Genomic DNA, 21,361 nt, shown 5'->3' on the forward strand with positions numbered 1-21,361 from the left:
GGCGGCGGGAGCGCGGGGGCTGCCGGGATCGATCCCGCCCCCCGCCATGAGCTGGCGGCGGCTGCGCGACGCCATCGCCCGGGCGGCGGGTGAGCGCGGGGGGTGCGGAGCTGCCGAGCTCCCTCAGGGGCCTGTCCCGGGGCGGGGGGAGTGGGGGGTGTGAGGCCCAGCCGGCCCCTGGCGGGGCTCTCGCCGGCTTCCGGGTGCTGGGCCCCTCACGGGGGCACAGGCGGTGCTGAGGTGATGAGGTGTCGGTCTGGGGGGGTGAGACCCTCACAGGGACCCTTTTATCTGATGGGACTCAGCTGGGGCTGAGGTGTCAGTTGCGGGGGGGTTGAGCCGCTCACAGGGACCGTGTGGCTGAGGTGTCAGTTTGGGGGTACTGAGCCCCTCACAAGGACCTTTGGGCTGAGGGGGCCCAGATGGGACTGAGATGTTGGTCTGGGGGAGTTTGAGCCTCTCACAGGGACCCTTGGGCTGAGGTGTCAGTTTGGGGCGGCTGAACCTCTCACAGGGACCCTGTGGCTGAGGTGTCAGTGTGGGGGGGCTGATCCCCTCACAGGGACCCTTGGGCTCAGGGGGCCCAGGTGGGGCTGAGGTGTCAGTTTGGGGGGGCTGATCCCCTCACAGGGACCCTTGGGCTCAGGGGGCCCAGGTGGGGCTGAGGTGTCAGTTTAGGGAGGGGGGTGAGCCCCTCACAGGGGTCCTGTGGCTGAGGGGGCCCAGGTGGGGCTGAGGTGTCAGTGTGGGGGGTTTGAGCCCCTCAATGGGACCCTTGGGCTGAGGTGTCAGTGTGGGGGGTTTGAGCCCCCCTCACAGGGACCCTTGGCCTGAGGGGGCCCAGATGGGGCTGAGATGTTGGTGTGGGGGAGTTTGAGCCCCTCACAGGGACCCTTGGGCTGAGGTGTCAGTTTGGGGTGGCTGAGCCCCTCACAGTGACCCTGTGGCTGAGGTATCAGTTTGGGGGTGCTGAGCTCCTCACAGGGACCCTTGGGCTGAGGGGGCCCAGGTGGGCCTGAGGTGTCAGTTTAGGGAGGGGTGAGCCCCTCACAGGGGTCCTGTGGCTGAAGGGGCCCAGGTGGGGCTGAGGTGTTGGTGTGGGGGGTTTGAGCCCCTCAATGGGACCCTTGGGCTGAGATGTCAGTGTGGGGGGTTTGAGCGCCTCACAGGGACCCTTGGGTTCAGGGGGCCCAGGTGGGCCTGAGGTGTCAGTCCGGGGGGGTTGAGCCCCTCACAGGGACCCTTGGGCTGAGGGGGCCCAGATGGGGCTGAGATGTCGGTCTGGGGGGGGCTGAGCCCCTCACAGGGGCTCCTGGCTCCTCATCTTCCCCCCTCCTCACTGTGGTACAGGTTTTAACCCCCCCTGGGCTGGCATTGTCCCCTTCTTTCCAGCCACATGGGTCCCCATCGCTAGGGGTGGCTCTGGGATGCCCCCCCTCCTCAGTTAGAGAAGGCGAGTGGGGTTTTGTGTGCTGAACCGTTGGGGTTTTGCGAGGGCCGTGCGGGATGGTGAGGGGAGAGGCTTTGGGATTCACACCCTTCACATATCCAAAAATAAAAGCTCTGTGTGGTAAAACACGAGGGGAAGCAGGTGGCAAAACCACACCTGGCCGAGCTTCACCTCTGTAGAAATTCACCCGATTGCGTAAAACTATCTCAGACCGGTTGACTGGTTTTGGAGTGATTTCTGGTCTCATCTGTGACCTGGATGTGGGTGATTTCTGCAGTGACCTTGAGCAAGAGATTCTTGTTCCTCCTGCTGCATCATCCCTCCCCGCAAAGCGCTAATCGGTGCAGCCAGTTAATTAGTGCTTTTGAGATTTTTCTGGGAAGATGGTGGCTGAGTGTTCCATGGTGAGGATGCTCTGCTCCTGTTTCAGTCCTGCAAATGATTAATTCTCTTTATTGAAGCAGCCTGCCGGCTGTCCGGCATGGTCTGCGTGTGCTGGGAAATGGCAAACGAAGCCCTGGAGCTTTTGCTCACCCATTCCCTGACTAAACGAGGGTGGACCGGGGCTGTTGGAGCAGCTGGTGCCATCTGAGCAGCCAAGGGGACATCCAGCCCTTAGGGCTCCTCGCAGACATCGAGATGCCGAGCGTTTAGTTTGCTCTTAAATAATGTTAAACTTTGTTGTGTTACTGTGGCTGGGATGGGTTTTCAACTTGAGCAAGATGGGAGTTGCAGCTTTATAACGAACCTGCTAAAAATAGGGAATGGGATTATACTCCTAATTCAGGAAACCTTTCCTGGGGCTCCAGACAAACTGTCCTTTAATCTTCTTTTCTACTTTGCAAGGGGGCTTTACCTTCTCGGTAAAGCCTCTCTGCTAATCAGCATTAATTTTGTTTAACTCTTGTGATGTCTTGTCCTTTGCTTTGCCAGTTAAAATCCAAGGGGAGTTTAGTAGGCAGGAGCAGCCCGAGAAACGCTCCTTCGGTGACCACCTCGTCCTTTTGCAGCCCAGCAGGGTCTCTCTGGCCGTTTGACCTCAGTCCCAGGTGCGGTACCTCCCCAAACATGAGGGTTTTTATTAAATAGTATTAAATAGCCCTGCTGCTCTCTTGCTGATGGTGGTTTTAGTAACGTGTGGTGGATAGGCTGGATCCAAAACTGTTTTAGCGGTAACCGAGTGGAAGTGAGAGAACCTCTGTGCTAGAGATTTGCAGATTGGCTGCTCTGAAGATGCTAAAATCTGAGCAAAGGGGAAAAAAATTGAGCTTCTGCTCAAACTAAGTATGTACCTGTTATGTTACTGCTGCAAACAGCTTGAAATATGATGTGCAGATGCCTTGCTGGGCTGGGAACCAAGCAGGAGGTGTAAAAAGCCCCGTATCCAACAGATTGGGTTTCTCGGGCTTTTTTGGTGCTTTACTTGTGGTTTTTGAGGGCTCTGGGCTGCCGGAGGGAGAGGAGCTGTGTCTGATGGGGCCAGGGGAGCGGAGAAGCCCGGTGAGGGCAGAAATACCGGTTGTCACGAGTGATTCCCTGGGGTCAGGGTGCGTGTTTAACCATCTCTTCATCCTTCGTCTCTCCAGCCCTGAGCAGCTGCCCCCAAAATCCTGATCCCACCCTGTGTCGGGTGGTGGGTACCTCCCAAAAATGCACCCTGGGAGCTATTTTTGCTCCATGCTCACACAGATTCCCACTTTGCCAGCTGAGTGTTTGCCGTCTGCCACCCCAAGGGCCCAGCCCCTTCATCTGGCAGTGGAAATGGCTTTTTTTTTTTTTAATTTCCCCCCCGTCTAAATTAGGTCTTGTTTTCCTCTGCAGATCTCCAGCAGAAGGGCTGCGTTTAAAGGGAGGCAAGAGGAAGCACCTGCAAGTCTCTCTGTTTATTTTTAGCCTGTTTCTCAAAGAAGTGAGAGCTGTGATTGCAACCCATGTGTCTTTTCTCACTTTAGTTCTTTATTTTTTGGGGGGGGGGGGGGGTGCGGAAAAAATGAAGTAAGGAGAGCTTGTCCATCTTCCCCTGACGTTCCACCGGTGTTTCTTCAGGCAGCACCAGGGTGGCTCAGACCCCTTGTGTCCCTCCGTGGAGGTGCTGGGATGTGTGATTTGCGTCTGCGTGGGCAAGAAAAGGAGTCTCCATGTCGCCTTCCCAGTGGATAAGTAGCCTGATCATTGACCTGAGGCGAAGTGGTGGCTGGAGGCAACAACTCTGTCATTTGTGAGGTTACCTGCAGGGACAGGGACGCTTTTTCTCTCCCAAAAAGCGTTTGCTCACACCCCTCAGCCCTGTTAGTGGTGTTTCACCACGGCTTTGCCAGCCAGGAGAGCAGGGAGTGGAGAAGAAACCATGAGAGGAGATTAAAGACCAGCAAGCGGTTTTCATTGGCTGTCTTAAAACTGCGGCTGGGTAATTAAGGCTTTAGGCAGCTCACAAATAGCCCAGCTTTCTGCCTGCTCGCTCCTATCGCGAACCTGTCGCCTCTGAGAGGAGCTGGACTTTCTACCTTGGCTGAAAGGGAGGAAAAGCAAAAGGTAACGATGTATTGGAGCCTTCTCCGAGCCAGCACTTTGCCAATTTCTCTTACCCCTTCCCAGTTTGTCTGAAATGATTTTAAGCGGTTTGGGCAGCTTTAAATTCTCCTTTTTCTCCTCCTAAAGGGCGGATGAAATTTCAAGGGAGCTTTTGGTGGTGGCTGAGGGAGCATCGTTCAGTAGCAGCTGTGTTACAAAGTGCGCTGGGATGACTGGAGAGCGATTAATTTTATATAGCTCCTCTTCTCTGGAGTGTTTTGCAAGCAGTGGTTGGGGCTCAGCTGTTTTATTTATGTAGGCGAGAGGAACTCACAGGGGCAGAAGAGAGGGAGATGCTTTGGAGAACTCAGCAAGGGCCCCTCTGCTTCCCTGCTGCAGGCACCAAATATCAGCATTTCACTGGTGAGGAGGCACAGGGGAGTGCGTTTTCCTCTTTCCGTACTTAATATTTCGGCAAAACCTGTGATATTTCAAAAATAAAAACGCGAGGGCTAAGGGAAAGGTAGGACAAGTCCCCAAAAGGACTTCCTAGAGGTTTGTTCAGCCTCGTTGTAGTGTTTTGGGTGATGGAGCCTAATCCAGCAACGTGGACATGCACAAGTGTGATGGGAGTGGTTGAGGGACCTGGAGGGTTCAGCCTGGAGAACAGGAGGCTGAGGGGAGACCTTCTGATCTCTGAACTGCCTGAAAGCATGGAGGGGCTTGGTCTCTTCTCCCAAGGAATAAGCGCCAGGACGAGAGGAAATGGCCTCAAGTTGCACCAGGGGAGGTTGAGGTTGGATCTTGGGAACAATTTCTTCCTGGAAAGGGCTGTCGGGCATTGGAACAGGCTGCCCAGGGCAGCGGTGGAGTCGCCATCCCTGGAGGGGTTGAACAGACGCAGAGATGAGGTTCTCAGGGACATCAGGTAGTGCCAGAGGTGGGTTAATGATTGGACTCTATGATCTTGAGGGTCTTTTCCAACCAAAATGAATCTATGATTCTATACAGTGGGAATGGGTCCTCTGAGGTTTTTACATCCACGTTATCTGCTGCTCGCATCTACTTTCATGTATTAATACCCCATCCTTTTGTACAAGTTTGGATAAACTCTGGTCAGACAACTACAACGCGTCCTCGGGGAACGGAGGGAAACCTCATATGATTTGCTGCTGGATGGGTGTCTGTGCGATGGCAGAGCCGTGCAGGAAGGATTTGGGGATGAGGACTCCAGCTCGGGGAGGCTGCCCGGCTGGATTAGCCCACGGCACGAACCGCAGCTGATTTATTTCTAAGAGACAGCATTTGGCTTAAGGTAGTTCAAAAAGTGACTTGTGAGGTCAGGGTGACATTGCTATGATCCAATTTGAAATGGAAAGGCATTATGCTGTCTGTCAGCTGGTTGATCCTGAGGCCGCACCCAGATGATGAGGTTAAAAAAAATGCATTTCCCACGGCTTTACTGCTTGTTTTTAAATAGGAAAAATCGGCTTGTTTGATTTGTCCCACTCTGGTCATCACCTTTTTTAGAAGCTGCTGAATTGCTGTTGATGGACAAGGGTCCCCAGCGGTACCCTCTGCACTGTGGTACAGGATTTTCTTTGTTCACATGTTAATAATTAACCTTTCTTCCTCTCCAGAGAAACAGACACATGAAAACACCCAGTTTTTTTCTTTTCAGCTGAAGAAACAACTGCAAAAAAGTCTGTGTGGCCCCAGACTGCCTTTTTTTTTCCTATACCAGGAACCAAACCCTTCTCTCTTGCCATGAGATGCCTTGAGCTTGAGTTTGTGCTCCAGGAAATAATGGAAATAAACCCCAAAACACGTTCATGTCCCAGATCACACTGTGTTCAGGCTTTTGTTGCAAGGCTTTGGGTTTTAGTGGCAGAGGACGTGCTGGGCTTCAGAACGTTGTCTCCTTATGCAAAGGGTTTTATGTGTGGATATTTATCCCGGGACTGATAGGAAATGTTGAACTGTCCATCACAGACTCGTAGTTTGTGCTTTTTAGGATGTAAACGGGTAACATAAGAGGTGTGGACGCCTAGGCGTCTCATCCCTTGCTAGGAGCTGTGTGTGTGTAACACTGGCCCGTTTCTGTGCTTTTTTTCTCATCAACATCTTGCACAAACGCTCCTTGAGGCCTCTCCCCATGAGAGGGAGGTGGCTGTGACTGCACTTCTATCAACAAGGCGTCAAGGCCCCGATGTCTGTGGATGTCCTGTTATGTCTCCAGATGCCACCAGGCACAGACAACATTTTCCTCCTGTTAGGGAGAGTCTTCCTCAGGATTTGCACCCCAGAGGGACCAAACCCTGGTGACAGAGAACGGAGCTCACTTGAATTATTTCTGTTGAGTAGCAGCTGGAGCCCAGTTTCCTCCTCTTTTGAGTTATGTCCTGTGAGTTTAACCTCAGTCCCTTGTGCAGGAGCATTGACACTGAAGTGATTTGTGTCTTTTTGTCCGAGGTGTTTGTTCCCCAGGTAAAACTTGGGGCTGGCAGCAAATTAAGGTGAAGCTGTTGTGCTCTTTTGTAGACTCAGGCACCCCAGGAATCTGTAGTTGTGTTTTTTCGTGGGTGTTTCTAACCAGATGTTTATTTTTCCATCTCTCTAGCCATGCAGGGACCGAGACCAGTGGTTCTGAGCGGCCCATCGGGTGCAGGGAAGAGCACTTTGTTAAAGAAATTGCTTAAAGATTACGAGAACATCTTCGGCTTCAGCGTCTCCCGTGAGTGTCTGTGTGTCTCTGGGGAAGGGCACTAACCCAGAACCTGCTTCTTTATTTGTATTCGTGCTCCACATAATGGGCTTGCCCGTGTCCTAGTCTGTGGGCCCTTTGGGATGTTTAAATAAATCAGGAGGCCTTTTACTACTGGTATTGAGTGCCAAGTCTTAAGATTTATCTGGAATAGCAGCTTTTCCAGGTGTGGTGACTCCCCACACTGCCAAACACAGCTCAGAGAGGGAATGACATTTTTCTGAGTGATTCTTGACTCTGAAAGTAACTAAATTCCGCCCCCACACCTCTGCTCCAAAAGCCAATTGTTTTTTTCCTGTTAAAATCTACCTGCAGGAGCTGATGGAGATTTTAACAGCCCAGGGGCTGCCTGTCAGAGTCTCAGATTTAAAATTAAAGAGTGTTGTGAAGCTTATCTGGATGTTTAAAAATTTAATATTACTGGAGATGAGAAAACCTTAAAATTAATTTTCATTTTATGTGTTTCATCCTATTCTCTTGATTCAGCTGAATTTCTCATCTCACTCCAAACTAAATCTTAACATTTTCCCCAAGGTTGCCTCTGGTAGATGTTTTTTTTCCTAAAACTCCATAGGCAACTTAGACCTTGGCAATTGGTGCTTTATGAAAATTTAGAGGTGATCAGAGCCTTATCACATTAATTAACTCCTGCTGGTCGTAAATAAAATATCAGCATTGCTTTCTACGCCGACCCTCAGCTGCTTTTTGGCTTGCTCCTTTTCGAAGCACGTGCTTCAAATAATTTTAGTTTGAACAACTTCCAACAGGATTTAAAGTCTCACTGATTTATTCACCTTCCTTGTGCAGGAGTTTGCCCTTATTCATTAAATCTGGCTATTTTAAGCACCTGTGTAGGTGCTGCATGATCTTTTAAAATGAAGATAACTGAAGTAGGGCACCACTAATTCCCCTGAACTGCGGCAGAGCTCTGAATAACGTGTCTAGAGTTAAGCAGGGAGGCTGTAGCAGAGCTGAAAACTAAGCACAACTTGCCAAGTCCCACACAGACCGCTCAGCCAATAACAATTTTAATTGATTGATTTCAGATTATCAAGGATCCTTCCATTATAGGCACTAGCTGCTTTCAGAAGTTTTGATCATTTTAAATAGAAGATCCATTTACTATGTGATTGGGTTAATTTATCTGTGTTCTTTTATTTCTTTGATATTATTGCTTCCTTGGGCGATCTACAAAATTTGCAACGTTTATTTTTGCTCACAGACACCACAAGGCAGCCAAGACCTGGAGAAGTAAATGGCAAAGGTGAGTGTGTTATGGTTGTGCCCATCTCATCGAACTCAGCAAACAATTCCTCTGAAAAATGTCAAGTTTTTACATGAAGTGCACCCATGAATCCCCACTAGCAGTAAAGTTAGTCCTACATTTATGTTTATAGGGACTATTTCCTTATCCAGGAGGAGCAGGTGTTCAGTAATGACATATTTGAGTGTGTCTATGTGTATATATAGACACACAAACACACGATTTTGTTCTTGATTTCAGTGGTAACGAGACCATCGCCATTTACCGCATGTGCCATGTGTTGGTGGGAGGATCACAAAGAGAAGTGAACTTGGCAGAACAAACCCAAAATTTAATGAGGCGGTGACATATTAACCGAGGCAGAGCGTGTGCTGCTGGTTTTCTTTTCTAGACGCCGCCTCTGTGACTCGCTGGCCCAGGTTTTCAAAGCGGGGCTCCCAGTTTTAAGCGCCCTGGTCTATACCGGTGCATTGAGTGGCTTGATTTTCCGATGTGCTGGGTAGCTCTCGTGAGATACCTCAAATGCACAATGTTTTCTGAAATGCAGCTGCTTAATGAGTTATCTATATTGATAGCTTGTATCCAGCCGGCCAGCTGCTTTTCTATTTTCTGGTTTGTTTGCATATTTTAGAAAGAATCAAAGGAGGTTTGCATTGAATTTCCGATGGCAGTTTTCACTCTGAAGTGAGAGGGAGGAATTTGAACAAAAGATAGAGAAACATTTCTTTTTAGTTCGTGCGGTTTTGATGTTTCCTTTAATCTCCTTCTCTCTTGTCTCACTCTAGTCTTTAATCATAAATGCTTTCAAATTAAGCACCTTGACAGTCCTGCTGTAATGTGGGGAGGGGGAGGAGGTTGCCACTGCACCAGAAAAGGGGAATGGTGTAAAAAGGGTTTACAGCAGCATTTTTGGCCACACAGAAAGCTCCAAAACACTTTGAGCAGGTATCTGTGGCAAGAGGATGCTGTGGACAGTAATTAGAAAGCAGATATCTGTTGTCCACCAGTGTTGTCCAAAGCGGATTTTAAGGTGCTTCTCCTCTAAGCACCCATCAGTGTCCTTTTGACTGTGAACTTCACCTTCAAAGCTGTTAATTTCTGGCTATTTTTTCCTGTTTTCCCGATCTAGATTACCACTTTGTGACCAGAGAAGAAATGCAGAAAGAAATCGATGCCGGTGAATTCATTGAACACGCGGAGTTCTCTGGAAATATGTACGGGACGAGGTAACGCAGTTCAGACGCCGCTGAACCAGGTGGTGCCGGCAGCTGAGATGATGGTGAAGGAAAAAAATATTTTAACGTAGCGACACTGTTTTGCCCCAAACACGCAGATTCTTGTCGTAAGCAAAGCCTTTCATTTTGATAGCGGGATCCTTGTCAGCCTTATTAAGACAACAAAGTTAACTCTTGCAGAGAGTTATCTCGTCATAATTAAATCGTCGTTGCGTGACAAGATTCTCTACAGCCTCCGGTGTTTGAGGGCTGCTGAAGTCATTCATTTATTTCCCATTTTTCTTGCAGGGGGTTATTTTCACAGGCTATTTATGCTCCTTAATATTTTCCAAGTGCTTGCAGAGAGTAGCGGGTAGAAGGGAGACTCACTCTCTTTATCCCTGTGTTTAATTAATAGTTGAATACTATGAATTTGGGAGCAGAAGCGACAATATCCATATTTGCTGTTGCGAAACAAATGCTGCTTTGCTAAAGTGGCTGCTTACAAATAGATAAATTGCGTGGCACCCTTGACTGGGGTTAAAGAGTTAGGTGGATTTTAAAATAGCATTGCCCTGGGCGTTAGGGCTGCCGATCAATAAAACGTTAAGCTGCAATGTTAATTAGAAGTCAGATATCTTATATAATTATTGTGAGAAAATCGTGGTGCTATAGTAAAAGACCTACCAAGGAGGGAAGTTAAATGTTTCTTGAGATATTTAATTAGTTGTGTTAAAGAAATGCTTTTCAAGAAGACTTATGTTTCTTAAAGAGCTGAATGTGCTTTTTTGAGGATTTTTTGGAGTTGGGAAAGTTTCTTGCTGAGGATGGTTTCCTTATGGGAGGTACCAATATAAGGTCCCCAGACTGAACGTGCTGTAGCTCTGAAGGAACAGTTGGTGCTTTTGCATTTCAATAACATTTTAGTGTGACATGTCACCACTGTCACTGCAGCCTCGTGGGGGTCTGGCCCTGCTCCCTCCGAGGCTGATGGAGGAAAACCATCCCCTTCCCCTGAAACTTCCAGTCTCACTGGTTTGGCAAGAAGAGGGAAGCCTGATGGCTCATCTTCCAAATACCCAGCACCAAGGAGAAACTGAATTCAAGCTCCTTAATCCCTGGCTTCATCCTGCGTAGGACAGGCTTTACCTTCCATCACGTCTGTCCCGCTTAATCCAGCCGGGCACAGCGTGGAGGAGATGGCTGCTCTTTGGTGCCTGATATGTAGATGGGGTTCATTTTGGTGCCTTTTCCTCAGGTTGGGTGCTGCAAAGACATATCTTCTAAGCAGATTTCATTGAAGTTTGTAGAAATTTGATACTTTCACCAAATTAAATGATGTGCTTGGGTTTGTTTCTGAGGTGCTTTTCTCCCTGGCCCTCACTTTCATCTTTGATCCCCTCTGGGTATTCACATCTGTGCCCTGCTCGTGGCGATGGGAGGCTGGAATTAACCCAAACCATCTCACTGATAAAGACGAGTTTGCAAACAAAATAAATACAGAAACTCTAAGTCTCTGTTTCTTCTACAAGTGCCTAAGGATGTTTCTAATCAGATTTGTGATTAAGAAAGAGAGTCCTTCAAGTTTGGCAGAATAGTTGACGTTTTCAGCAATCCTTTCTGCTCCCTTAATCTCATCAGCTAGTAATAATGAATAACTAAAAATTAATTGCTGAATTTAAGAGCCTTGAAAGGACCCTGTCTGTGGGGTCACACTGAGTCCTGCCCACAGAAACCAGAATTTCTTTGAAGCTACTTTAAATTAGAGGCTGAAATCAGAGTGTGGGCTTGGAGTCTCTTTCTCGGGGCTCTGAGAGCTGCTGGTTCTTTGTGGATCAGTTGTAGTGGGAGTTACCTGGTGATAACAGATGAAGCCTGTGGCTTTCACAAGGCAAATCAAGTCATTTTGGGGACGTTTTTGTGGATTTGCGTTGGATGGTGCTCAGATCTGGACTCCAGCTGCTGCCCCCCCCGGGTGAGGCAGCAAACTTCTGTATTTGTATAGGGCAGAGTGATGCTGTGGCAGCGTCACTTCAGCTTTCTCCTTCCTGCTGGGCTTTGTGACCTGTGTGGTGGGACTCCCAGGTCAAGAGGAAAGTCAGCAGCCACCTTGAGATCTGCTCTTAATATCTATGCTTATAAATATCTCCAGGGTGGGTGTCAAGAGGATGGACCAGACTCTTCTCAGTGGTGCCCAGTGACAGGATGAGGGGCAACGGGCACAGACTGAAACACAGGAGGTTCCATCTGAATATGAGGAGAAACTTCTTTACTGTGAGGTGCCAGAGCCTGGACCAGGCTGCCCAGAGAGGTTGTGGAGTCTCCTTCTCTGGAGACATTCAAACCCACCTGGACACGATCCTGTGTGATCTGCTCTGGTGAACCCGCGTTAGGAGGTGAGTTGGACTGGCTGATCCCCAGAGGTCCCTTCCAACCCCAACCAGTCTGCGATTCTTGTGTCACTGCATAATCCCCCTGACTTCACTCCCTCAAAACACGCAGTGTCACCTTGGAGCTCCTGGCAGATCTTCTCTCCGCACTGTCTGTCGTGCCAGAGCTGGCTGGAAGGAGAACCAGTGCTGTGCAAATTCTGACTGGGGAGATTCAGGCCCAGACGTGAGGAAGAAATCTTTGACCCTGAGGGTGGTGAGGGCCTGGCCCAGGTTGGCCAGAGAGGTGGTGGATGAACCATCCCTGGAGACATCCCAGGCCAGGCTGGATGGGGCTCTGAGCAACCCGAGCTGGTGCAGATGTCCCTGCTTATGGCAGGGGGGGCACTGGGGGAGCTTTGAGGGTCCTTTCCAACCCAGACTATTCTGTAATTCTATGATCAAGCATCCTCCAGGAGAGAGCATGGGGTATGGAAATCGGTGGGTCTCTGGAGAAGGAATTTCTTGGTGTTTTGATCTTTAGTGAAGGTTTTTCCTGTGTTTGTCGAAGGCAGAAGCTTCCTGAGCTGCACCCAGGACACACTGCTCATGGGATAATTGCACATTATCCATTTCTACTCTTTCCATTGTGGTTTTGCCAGACTTTCTAGCAGGAGACAGCAGGTCCCTGCTCTACTGCAGGGACCTTGAAGACACTTGGGGGAAGAGAAACTGTTTAGCAAGAGCAGCGCAGGCTCTTTCTTCTCTCCTGCCACAATTTAGGTACAGGGGAGCTCTGTGAGGTGAAACCTGCTGCTGGAGGGGGACACACTGAACCCCTACCACTATGGCAGGATGACCATGAGCCAGCACTGTGCCCTTGTGGCCAAGAAGGCCAATGGCATCCTGGGGTGTATTAGAAGGGGGGTGGTTAGTAGGTCCAGAGAGGTTCTCCTTCCCCTCTACTCTGCCCTGGTGAGACCACATCTGGAATATTGTGTCCAGTTCTGGGCCCCTCAGTTCAAGAAGGACAGGGAACTGCTGGAGAGAGTCCAGCGCAGGGCCACAAAGATGATTAAGGGAGTGGAGCATCTCCCTTATGAGGAAAGGCTGAGGGAGCTGGGTCTCTTTAGCTTGGAGAAGAGGAGACTGAGGGGTGACCTCATTAATGTTTATAAATATATAAAGGGTGGGTGTCACGAGGATGGAGCTAGGCTCTTCTCGGTGACAACCAACAGTAAGACAAGGGGTAATGGGTTCAAGCTGGAACACAAGAGGTTCCACTTAAATGTGAGAAGAAACTTCTTCTCAGTGAGGGTGACAGAACACTGGAACAGGCTGCCCACGGGGGTTGTGGATTCTCCTTCTCTGGAGACATTCAAAACCCGCCTGGACGCCTTCCTGTGTAACCTCACCTAAGTTTTCCTGCTCTGGCAGGGGGATTGGACTAGATGATCTTTTGAGGTCCCTTCCAATCCCTAACATTCTGTGATTCTGTGATTCTGTGATTCTGACCCCTTCCCTCTGTGCTCTCTCCCCAGTAAAGGTGCGGTGCAGGCTGTTCAGGCCCAGAACCAGATCTGCGTCCTTGACATCGACATCCAGGGCGTGAAGAACATCAAGAGGACAGACCTGAACCCCATCTACATCTCCGTGCAACCTCCCTCCATAGACATCTTGGTGAGCGACCGCCTTCCTTTGCCGTTAGGCAGTTAGAGGTAATCAGCGTCTTGCTCTGAAGTGACGGGGCTTCCCCCTCGTTGATTCATCTGTTTTTAAGGGCAGTAAAATAGGTGGGGAGGACGTTTCTGAGCACATGGTTAACTCTGCGCAGTCTAACGCCCAGCCACTGGCTCCCAGGGATAAATATTCCTGTGCCCTTTAATTGAGTCCCTCTGGCACAGTTTCCACACCTCGGCCTGTTTGTCCGTGTTGGGTTATAGACTCCCTTGCAGTGTGACCAGCCTTTAAATGTATTAAGTTGTGCTTAACTCTGGGAAGATGAGATTTTTGTGTGGAGACTTGCCTAGCTATTAAAGTTAAACTGAGAGAGGCTGGTTCTCTGTAGCACTGGAAATCATAGAATCATGGAACGGTTTGGGTTGGCAGGGACCTTCAGAGCTCCCCCAGTGCCCCCCCTGCCATGAGCAGGGACATCTGCACCAGCTCAGGTTGCTCAGAGCCCCGTCCAGCCTGGCCTGGGATGTCTCCAGGGATGGTTCAGCCACCACCTCTCTGGTCAACCTGGGCCAGTGTTTCACCACCCTCAGGGTCAAAAATTTCTTCATCATGTCCAGCCTGAGTCTCCTCTCCTTTAGTTTAAAACCATCACCCCTTGTCCTATCACAACAGGCCCTGCTCAAAAGTCTGTCCCCATCTTTCTTTTAAGTACGGAAAGGCCACAACAAGGTCTCCCCGGAGCTTCTCTTCTCCAGGCTGAACACCCCAACTCTCTCAGCCCATCCTCCCAGCAGAGCTATTCCTAGGAAATCGTATACCCCTCTGGTCTTATGGGTCCCTATATAATTAATGATCACTTTGTGCCTCTGGGAGAAGTGAAATCCCTCTCGTGGTTCGGAGTGGGATGCAGATGCATGTATGTGACTTGCTGAAGCCGTGCAAGGAGTACATGGCAGCAAAGGCCACGACTCCTGGCGCTCTCGTTTTCAGTAGAGTCTGTGTTTCTTATTGAGTTAGTGGAGGAAGAAGCCAACAGGACCAGATGTGAGAGCCCAGTAGAGCGATTTCACCTCCCAGCAGTACCTGGATGGGGAGGAAAAAAGGGGAAAAAAAGAGACTGGGAACCTGAGCTGTGGTCAGGACACCCTGAGCCCAAACCCAGCCTGGCCACTGGTTTGCTCTGGGCTGTAAATGAGGCTCCTCACCCTTCGCAGGATGTTACCTCGTGTGCCCGTGGTCACTGGCTTGTGGGGTGGGTGGTGGTTTCTGCAGGCAGCGTTTGGAACATGCGTTTCTTTAACGTTTGTCATTTGGGTTTAGGAAAAACGACTACGTGACCGAAAGACCGAGACAGAAGAAAGTTTACTGAAGCGTTTGACTGCAGCCCGTGTAGATTTGGAGCTTAGTAAGTCCAGGGGAACTTCAAGTAATGTGTCCGGGGGAAGGGGGTGCGTTGGTGATTTAGGAGCTGTTTTTTGCACAAATACCTGCTTTTTGTTCTCCAGGGCAGGCCTGGGCATTAGCTGGGTTTGATCTAAGCACCACGTGGCATCGTTTCCCACTGCAGTTCCTTGTGGGAGCTTGGCAGAGAAAGTGCCTTAGGAGTGGCTGAAACAATAATAATATTAAAAAGCCACAGGGACTCGGGGCGCGCACGAGGAGTGAGAGAGGGAAGGAACATGTTCTCCTCTGACTCCTCTGTCATCATCTCCCTCCACAGGTAAAGAGCCTGGCCTGTTCGACTTGGTCATTATTAATGATGATCTAGAAAAAGCCTATTCCGAATTGAAGGAGGTCCTCCTGGAGGTGAGTCATTCAGGGATTTTCTGCCTCTGGGCTGAGCAGACAAGGGTCTGTCTACAGGCAGCTGCAAAAATGTGACCTCATCCCCACATTTCATCTATTTTGAGCTGCTGATGTAGTTGAACAGAGATCACATATGAGCGATGATGGATCAGTGGCTCGAGAGTGGAAAACGGATCCAGCACAATAAAGGGTTAGGGACACAATAAACATCCCTGGACAGTATAGAAAGGGTGCGATGGTTTTCAAGAGCCTTCGAATCATGGAATCGTTTTGGTTGGAGGAGACCCTCAAGATCATGGAGTCCAACCATAACCCACCCCTGGCACTGCCCCATGTACCTGAGAACCTCGTCTCTGTCCAACCCCTCCAGGGATGGTGACTCCAGCACTGCCCTGGGCAGCCTGTTCCAATGCCCCACAGCCCTTTGGGGAAGAAATTGTTCCCGAGATCCAATCTAAAGTCAAACTTTGTCCCTAAAGCCTTGCGTGTAAACTCTGGGCTTGGCCCTGCAATGCTGCGGCGCTGGTCTGAGGAGATGATCGCTCGTGGTCTCCAGAGCTGTGAAACGATGAGCTGTTCCTTGTTTTCCTGATCTCCTTGCAGGAAATCAAGAAGACCCAAGAATCCAGGAAGTCCTGAGCCGAGCCTGCTTGGACGTTTTCACTTTGCACATCATTCCCGAAGCACGTCACACCGTTTTTATTCCGAGAGACATTCCCTTTAGCCTCATCCTCCTCCCGAGTTACTCTAGGATGTTTTTATTAAAAGGAAAGAAAACAAAACCCTCTCGCGCTTGCATTTCTGTTCACCACACGCTTGGCGTGGGCTCTCCCAGGTTTGTACCTCGCGCAGACGCTTTGGAAGCGGCAGTGCCAGCTTCCGAAGGGCAGAGATTGTTCTGCCAGGCTGCGGAGGAGCCGTCTGGGCACGGGGCTTGGGATCCCACCCTGGTATTCATGGATGTACATGTCATGTCCAATTAATGTCACTCGATCCAGGGGAGCTACTTTGTGATCCTCCCACTTCCACCTGCAGGCAGAGAGACTCCTATCTTCACTGGTACCCAAAGTCACAAGTGTCGGTGCCTTCTCTTTCCCTCTGGTTTCTGCTCCCTTTTGCAGTTCCAGGCGTTTTTGATGATCCGTGCCCGCCACCCTCGGCTTCTGCGGTGTTTTGTTGTGTCACCACAGCAGAGCAGCTCGTCAACACGGCTGCTCTAACCCCAGTGAACAGAGAGGCTGGTTTAATAAACCGAGAGGAGAAGGGATTGTTTGTGAGATGTGGTGTATTTGCTGTATTTTATTCTGGAGAAAAAGTTCTGTGAGCTCCTCTGCCAGCTTGACAGCGACCTTGTATTTCATGTGTACTTCTTGAATTTAGCTGCAGGTAGATTTTTTTAGATGTTAGGTGGGAAAATATTTCCTTCCCAAGCCATGCAGACTTTTCGGATGACTTAAGGGCAGCAATAAATCCATTTTCCTTGGAGGGATCCAGTTGATCTACCCACTGTCGCTGGCTTGGGACGTGGAGAGCTTTGCCTGAGCAGGGCTGGGAGGATTCTTTCCACTCCCAGTTTTCTTCAGCTTCAACATCGATGCTTTCGTGTAACTTCTGAGCCCTTTGGTCCCCCCAGCAGGTCGTATCCTGAGCCTCCTTGGAGGGGTTGGTTCCTCAGGGAGCCTCTATACTCGAAGCACCCAAACCTTCACCAGAGCTAAGTGCAGGAGACAGATGAGCGACGTTGTGTCTGGTACCTGCAGGTGATTAACTTGATTTTGGGCTGCAGAGAAGGAACAGTTGCCAGCACAGCTGCTGGCAGAGTCCCAGAGCCTGTTGTCCTGGAGAACGCTGGTGGTTTGGGTTTGATCCTCAAGAAATGGTGAGTCCAGCAGACTTGCAGTCCCACAGATGGTGACTTCCAGCTGTTTTTCCCCCAAACTGCACCCAGATCTCATGCAGGCTGTGGTATTTCCTCACCAAAACCACATTTTTCCGGGGCATGGTTGTACCTTAAACTCAGCTCTTGGGTTTCATTCTCTTCATATCCCACCTCCCCAGTTTACCCAGTTGCTCTGCTCCAGCACACCTGCCGTCTCCCAGTCCAGCTCCATCCTCATTTACCGAGCTCCATCCTCCACCAATTAGCAGAACCAGGCCTTGGGCAACGCTTCGAGTACCTTGCTGGCATTTAGAAAGATGATTTTATGATTATTTTGATCATTTGCCTTTTTCACAGAATTACAGAATCATGGTTTGGATGTTTTGAATGTATCGTTTATAGATTATACTGTGAAATCCACCTTTCTGTTGTCAAGTTTCATGTTGCAAGGTTCAAGTTTTGGCTCAAAAATTTTCGGGGCGTGTAGCTGCTCTATGGCATCTGGCTTTCCCCATCTTGATGGTGACAATTGCTGTGGCTAGGCACTTCCCATGGTGGCGAGTGACGAACCATTGATATTTTTTTCTTTTTCTCAATCGTGGGGGTTTTGTTACATTTTGAGGGACGCGTTTGCAGTGGGGAAACGTCCCCTCTAGATGGCAGAAATGACAGCGGCACCGCGGAGCGGCCGGACGCCGCGGCGCAGAACGCGGCGCTGGCCTCAGTCCGGTGGTCTCCAGCTGCCGCCGGGGACCTGCCGCATTGTCACCGGATGGAAATGTCCCACCGCTGCGCCCCCAGCCCTGCCAGCGCCCAGAGCACCACCCTGCGGGCTCCTGTCGGGAGAGGTGAGTGGTACCGGGGAATGGAAATGGATGATGCTTCCATATGGCAGCACTGCCAGCGCTTGGAAAAAGTGGGGGGGAAAAAAGTCATTTATATCACTTGCGTCCCCCTCCCCTGGCGCTAAGAGAGAGGAATCCTAAATACCCCGCTCTGCTTCGCGTGACCTGTTTTTCGCGGCTGCCACCGTGTCTGACGGACAGAAGCGGCGAACGCCTGGATGCCCAGCACTGATGTGAGGGGACGGGGTGGCTGTGGGAGGTGGGGGGGGGACCGGGATGGGGTCACTGGGGCTGGGCTGGTCGCCCAGCGGGTGATTGGGCTGCGGAGCATCTCTGGGGGTCATTTTTGGGTGCTGTCGGCTGTGCCTTCTCCACGTTCGGTGGTTTGGAGGGGCCGTGCTGCACCTTAAATCTCCCAACAGGGCAGGCGAAGGCACCTGTTGAAATAGATTTTAATTTCTACCTCCTCGAAACGGAGTGTCTATTTTATTAATTGCGTTTGCAAACATAAATACCTTTCCGGATGCGTATTTTTGGCACCGTCTTGTTGGGGGCGCAGCCATCCCTGCATCTCTGGGAAGGTGAGGACCACGCTGAGCATCACGGTTGTGATGGTTGCCGAATTCGGGGTCCTCCTGGTGCTTGAGGTGGGGCTGGGGGTGACATTGAGGGGTCAAATGAGTCTCCCTGCCCCAGGGTTTTCTGTGATTAAACATGGGGGACCTTATATCCCAGCTGGGAGATCTTCCAGGCAGGAAGGTGCTGAACATCCCAACCAACAGGTCTGGGGAGTTTTGGGGTGAAGGACAAGAAGAAACTAATGCTGCCCAGTGTGGTTTTATTTAGTTATCCCAACAGCCATTAAGAACCTCGGCACCTGGCCCCATGGGGATGAATTTCTGACCTCTGAGTGTGAATTTCTCTTTGGCTGAGATGTCAGTCGCTCTGTCTCAGAGTATAACTGTATGAAAGAACGGCCTTGCTCCTGGGTTGCTTGCAGAAATGTCAGAAAAAGGTTTATATATATAGATTTTTTTTCTTTTTTTCACTGTTCCATTGGACTGGGATAAAATTGGACAGACTTCAGCTTTTTTCAGCCCCACAAGATGCTTTGGGAAGTGTGGCAGCACCTCATTCTGCATCCCTGGAGGAGGAGGATGCTGCGGGAGGAAGGTTCATCTGCAGGAGAAGGGAAAAGCTGTAATAAAACCTGCCCTGAGGCTTCTCCCTGGTTGGGGTTGAGGGTATTTTGGAGCCAATGCCAAAAAAACCCACCAAAAACATAAATCCCCATCGCACTTTTGCTTCAAAGCGACTGCTTCGCAGTCTTACTCTTGTGAGTTTTGCTGAATTTGGGCTGAGACACGTGGCTTTAGGGATAGGAGTTGATCACTTTTCCCACCCTCCTTCCCACCCAAGATAGAAATAATGTTTCAAGGGGTTACCATGGGGTTGGTGGCTTTGAGGTGACCTCTTGCTCTTGACCTGATGGCACCGAGATGCTGCCTGGGAAGGACGTCATGTAGGGATGCGCGAGGTCAGGCTGTCCCCAAAGCCTGTGCCCAAATAATCATCCCCGGGGAAGCCCAAATCATCCCGGGGAAAGCCAAGAGAGGCTGGAGCCATGCTCCAGAATAGCTTCGAACAGCCAAAATTAGCCCAAAACTCGTCTGCCTGCGGCTCCTTCCAGCATCACGCCACCCCCGATGATCCCACGGTCCAGAGACTTGTCCTTGCCGTGCCTTTTCTTGGCATCTCGCTGCTTTTTGGAGGCAGCCCTGATTTTTTTTTTTCCAGCTTCCTTCCATGCGATTGCAAAAAGGCACCGCGGGGCAGAGCCAGCCTGGGAAATAATTGGGCGGCCGGCGTATAAAATAAGCAACAAGGGAAATAAAAAAAAAAAAAGAGGAATAAACGTGGTTTGCTTGTTTTCTCATTGGTGCCCGGCTCAGTCTGCATGTTTGCTTCCGAGCGCTGGGATTTAGCGTCCCGGGTGTGATGGGACGTGCTCAGGTCAGTGCATGGGGACGGTGTGTGATGGATCACGCTGTGGCTGTAGCGACCCGGGTGCCGTCAGAAATAGTTTTTTTGGGGGAAAAAAAGACTTGTTGCGAGCCGGCCTGGGTTCGTTGCACATATTTAACAGGGCCTGTACTGATAGGAAAAGGGGTGATGGTTTTAAACTTAAGAGGGGAGATTCAGGCTGGACATAAGGAAGAAATTTTTCGCAATGAGGGTGGTGAGAGCCTGGTCCAGGTTGGCCAGAGAGGTGGTGGCTGAACCATCCCTGGAGACATCCCAGGCCAGGCTGGACGGGGCTCTGAGCAACCTGAGCTGGTGCAGATGTCCCTGCTCATGGCAGGGGGGGCACTGGGTGGGCTTTGAAGGTCCCTTCCAGCCCAAACTATTCTGTGATTCTATGAATCCAGCCATGCTGGATTTTGGGGCATTTTCAGTGGTCCGCAGCCGAGATTGGTCTTATACTGGGTGACGTGGTCCCTGTCCATGGATGCTGATGCCCCTTTCCGTGCTCTCCCGCAGGGCAGCGAGGTGACCACCACGTCCCGGCTGCTGCTGCTTCGCGCTGAGACACCCGCCAGCACCAACACCAGGTATGTCCTAAAAAACCACAATTAACAACCCTCTAATTGACCTCGGTGGGACCCGACCCGTGCCAGCAACCCCCGGCCAAGACATCACTCCTCGGGGGCTTGTTTCCCTTGACCGCGCTGCTGCTGGAAAGCAAATTATGGGGTAAGAACGGAGTTTTCTCTAGAGAGAATTGGTATTGGGGAGCATCCCATGGGTACGTGGTGCTCCGAGGTGCTCACAGGAGTCGTGCCGTGAGGGTAAGAGCCGGGCTGTGCCCGCCTCGCTGGGCGCTGTATTTGGGTCAGCCTCATCGACTGGATGTGCAACTGTGTCATCCCTGGAGAGCGCGGGACGTCGATCCGTAAACGCGACCGGCTCCGCACGGCACGGCACGCACCGGTCCGGGCCGAAACGCCAGCTGCGTTCCCCGTTTCCTTAACTCAGCCCCGCTCCAAAAATCGGGGGGGGAAAAAAAAAAAAAAAAAAAATTAAAAAATTAGGCAACCCAATAAACGCTCAGCTTTTTCCGACAATAGCAGCTGTGACTCCGCTTGCCCGGGACGTGGCTCCGGCCCCGTGAATAGCCAGGAGCCATCTGCAGTTCAGATTGCGTGCGGCGACAACTGGTACAACCGGACGCTTGTGAAACGGGGGGTGCGTCCCCCTCCAATGCCTGATTTCTCTCTCCCCGGGCAGGAAAGGAGGGAGGAACAAGATGTTTTCCCGGTTTTTACTTTTCCCCATCCTGGCTGCTAGGAAAGTGATAAAAAAGAAAGGATGCACAAAATGCAACATGCCGGCACCCAGGCTGAGCTCGTAGAATTTCTGTATTTCTTTTCATTGAGTGGGTTATTTCAGTGAACCCACATAGGGAGGAGACCCCTGGGAGCTGAAGCACAGGGAAGGATGGAGCAGACGTTCTCCCACCATCACCCCCGCGGTGGCCGAATCCTCACTCCAGCATTAAGCTGTAGGTATCCCCTGGAA

At 50.6% G+C, this 21,361-nt stretch overlaps 1 protein-coding gene across 2 annotated transcripts; it reads left to right on the forward strand.

Moving 5' to 3' along the window:
- Positions 1-2: 2 nt before the first annotated feature.
- Positions 3-15,830, forward strand: GUK1 (guanylate kinase 1). Of its 2 annotated transcripts, XM_065628460.1 has the most exons (9): positions 3-89; positions 2,384-2,499; positions 6,582-6,695; positions 7,948-7,989; positions 9,119-9,215; positions 13,114-13,252; positions 14,573-14,657; positions 14,973-15,058; positions 15,662-15,830. In XM_065628460.1, exons 3-9 carry the CDS (start codon positions 6,584-6,586, stop codon positions 15,695-15,697), a joined length of 597 nt encoding a protein of 198 aa, XP_065484532.1. In that variant the 5' UTR covers positions 3-89; positions 2,384-2,499; positions 6,582-6,583; the 3' UTR covers positions 15,698-15,830. The 2 variants fall into 2 exon arrangements, with proteins under 2 accessions (XP_065484532.1, XP_065484531.1); XM_065628459.1 differs by lacking the exon at positions 2,384-2,499 and having other exon boundaries at positions 13-89.
- The last annotated feature ends 5,531 nt before the right edge of the window (positions 15,831-21,361 follow it).

This window comes from Caloenas nicobarica, chromosome 2 (assembly GCF_036013445.1).
Source record: "Caloenas nicobarica isolate bCalNic1 chromosome 2, bCalNic1.hap1, whole genome shotgun sequence".
NCBI classification, from domain to species: Eukaryota; Metazoa; Chordata; class Aves; order Columbiformes; family Columbidae; genus Caloenas; species Caloenas nicobarica.